The 2,723-nt window shown below is 35.3% G+C and overlaps 1 protein-coding gene across 2 annotated transcripts in view; it reads right to left on the bottom strand.

The window, feature by feature from the left end:
• The window catches only part of LOC106870321 (uncharacterized), a 255,683-nt gene that overhangs the window by 123,007 nt on the left and 129,953 nt on the right, over positions 1–2,723 (bottom strand). For both annotated transcript variants that reach the window (XM_052975839.1, XM_052975840.1), the window contains one exon: positions 481–549. In XM_052975839.1, coding sequence (XP_052831799.1) covers positions 481–549 — 69 coding nt within the window. The remainder of the gene's footprint in view (positions 1–480; positions 550–2,723) is intronic.

Raw genomic sequence — 2,723 nt, 5'->3', positions numbered from 1 at the left:
ATATTCGATGCTTCTAAAACCATGTTGGTGTTATATATATATATATATATATGTATGTATACTAATAATCATAATAATAAATAATTTGGACAAATATGCATAAGTGGGTTAGTGTCTTTAAGTGTTGAGTAGAGCAACTGCACAGTTCTGGTTACCTGTTGTCATCCGTATTTGTGGTGTTCTCCCGTTGGATCCACTTCAGGACCTTTGCAGTGGCAGTCAGGGTAAACGTAAAGTAAAGTAAACATAACAAATTCTCCAAAATCCTTGTCCCGTACCGGGTCGATCCAAACATCTAACCAGTTCGTTCCAGTCACGAGGCCACACATCCCTGAAAGTTTCATCCGAATTCATCCAGCGGTTCTTGAGATATCTTGTCCACGGACAAACAAACAAGACTGAAAACAATACCTCCGAAGTAATAAACAAAATTCACGACCCAAGAAAAGATTGAAAATAAAGAAAGTAGTTTTGACTTACCATGAATTGCATTGTTCTAGTGTGCTTGCTTTTCATGGTTACCTCAACATTTTTTAAGTCCAGGGCAGTCTGTAAAGTAATAAAAAATATAGGGCTATGAGATTCATTAGAATTCAGTGTTAGTTTGAGTGTGTATGTATGTGTGTGTGTGATGTGTGTGAAGGAATGAATACATGAGTACACGTAAGGTTGACTTAAGGTCATTATTTTAGAGGAAAATTACGAACAACAATGGAACATTTACTGAGGGATGGACTCAACACTGAAGATACAGATAAACGTATTACGATATTGGTGCTGATGAAGGCGGCGAGCTGGCAGAACGTTTAGCACGCTGAGCAAGTTGCTTAGAAGCATTTCGTTCGTCTTTATGTTCTTAGCTCAGCTTCCACCTAGGTCGACTTTGCTTTTCATCCTTTCGGGGTCCATAAAACAGATACGAGTTAAACCCTGGGGACAATGCAACCGACTCATTCCCGCCCCACAAATTACTGACTCTGTGCCAAAGTTTGACACCAATAACGGTGTTAACTGGGGCTTAAGTGTTGATTGACTGATTGGGTAAGTCTACAGGCAAATATTTCAGTATCAGTCGTTACGAAATTTACAAATGCACAACACTGACATTATTGCCGTCGTTGTCGAGCATTTAAAACTATGACACGAAAAATAGAGAAAAATAATAAAAAAAATGACACAAAGAAAAGTGTATCAGGAATTATATGCATAAGAGTAATTGTCTTTGAATTTCATTGTTTAAGTTACGAAGAACGAAGTGTAGGTATCGAGGAATGTGTAAGGGAGAGACGAGGGGAAACGGCCAAGGAAGAATTCGCAGGAGTCGCCTCGAGAGATTCTAGATGAGAGTTACCGCCGAAGACTTTACGTGCGACATCAAGGGAAATTATAAGCGAGGCAACAAAATTCTATGATTCAGACGATTTCCGATATTTGCTCGTTGTCTCATTAGAATCCTACTATCCCTGGATGTTATATCTTTCTGTAGGCGTGGCATTCTCTCTGGAGCAAACTTACTGCATATGTCAGGCATGATTGTCATAAAGTGTTGTAGCTTTATGTCAATATCTCGCTTAGAGAGACTGGTGGACCCGTTCTGTTCCATGACCTCTTTCTCAATGTGTACAGCTATCGCGTAAAAATTAATTTTATAAAAGTTTAAAAGGATGAAAATTCTGAATGTAGTGTTAGTTCTAAAACTATATGGAAATATAGAAGCAATGTGTTTATTCTAAACTTCAAAAAAAAAAAAAAAAAAGGATGCGCTGTCAGTCGCATGGGAGTAAGCATATAATTTCATTGAAAGCAATTTATTCATTTATACATTTATTCTTGTATTAAAAAATATATTTCCTGACGACTAAGATTATACAATTATATATGTATATCAGTTTATGTGTGTGTGTATGTATGTATCTATATATGTATCAGTGACGATATATATATGTATATATATATGTGTGTGTGTGTGGTTGTATGTGTATACATATATATATGTATATATATGTATATATATGTATATATATATATATATATGTGTGTGTATATATATGTATATATATATATATATATATATATATATATATATATATATATATATATACATATATTTATATATGTATACATGTATATAAGAGATGATAGTCCAGTGACAAGGAAGTGAAAGCGGTAGTGAAGAAGTGGCTCAAAGAACAGTCAACAAAATTTTACGGGGCAGGGATACATGCTCTCATTCGAAGGTGGAACGTTGCTATTGAGAGAAACGGTGACTATTTTCTGTAGTAGGGATGTGATCCACAGAGGACCAGCTTCATTTTGATGTATGATACATGTTCCTGTGTTGGTAATTATACCTGTCCTAAACAAAATGGCATTACGTTTTGATTCACCCTCGTACACACATAAACCATTATGCAGTTATACATACATGCATGTATTAACAGGTGTGTTATTCAATGCAGTATAGGACATACACGTGATTAAGCAAAATGCTGAAATAATTGCATAATACTACTGAGCCAGTTTTGCATGCCTGTTGCCCTTTGCTGTGATCCCTCTCTTGATATATGTATATATATGTATACACACACATACATACACCCACACGCACTCTCACGCACGCACACTGGTATATATATATATTTACATATGCATATGTATATTTGTACATATATAATGCACAGATACGCACACACATACACGTATATATATATATATATATATAT

The sequence above is a fragment of the Octopus bimaculoides genome, chromosome 22 (genome assembly GCF_001194135.2).
Source record: "Octopus bimaculoides isolate UCB-OBI-ISO-001 chromosome 22, ASM119413v2, whole genome shotgun sequence".
Taxonomy (NCBI): domain Eukaryota; kingdom Metazoa; phylum Mollusca; class Cephalopoda; order Octopoda; family Octopodidae; genus Octopus; species Octopus bimaculoides.
Note: the sequence above shows the minus strand (reverse complement) of the source record. Positions and strands in the feature narration are given on the sequence as shown.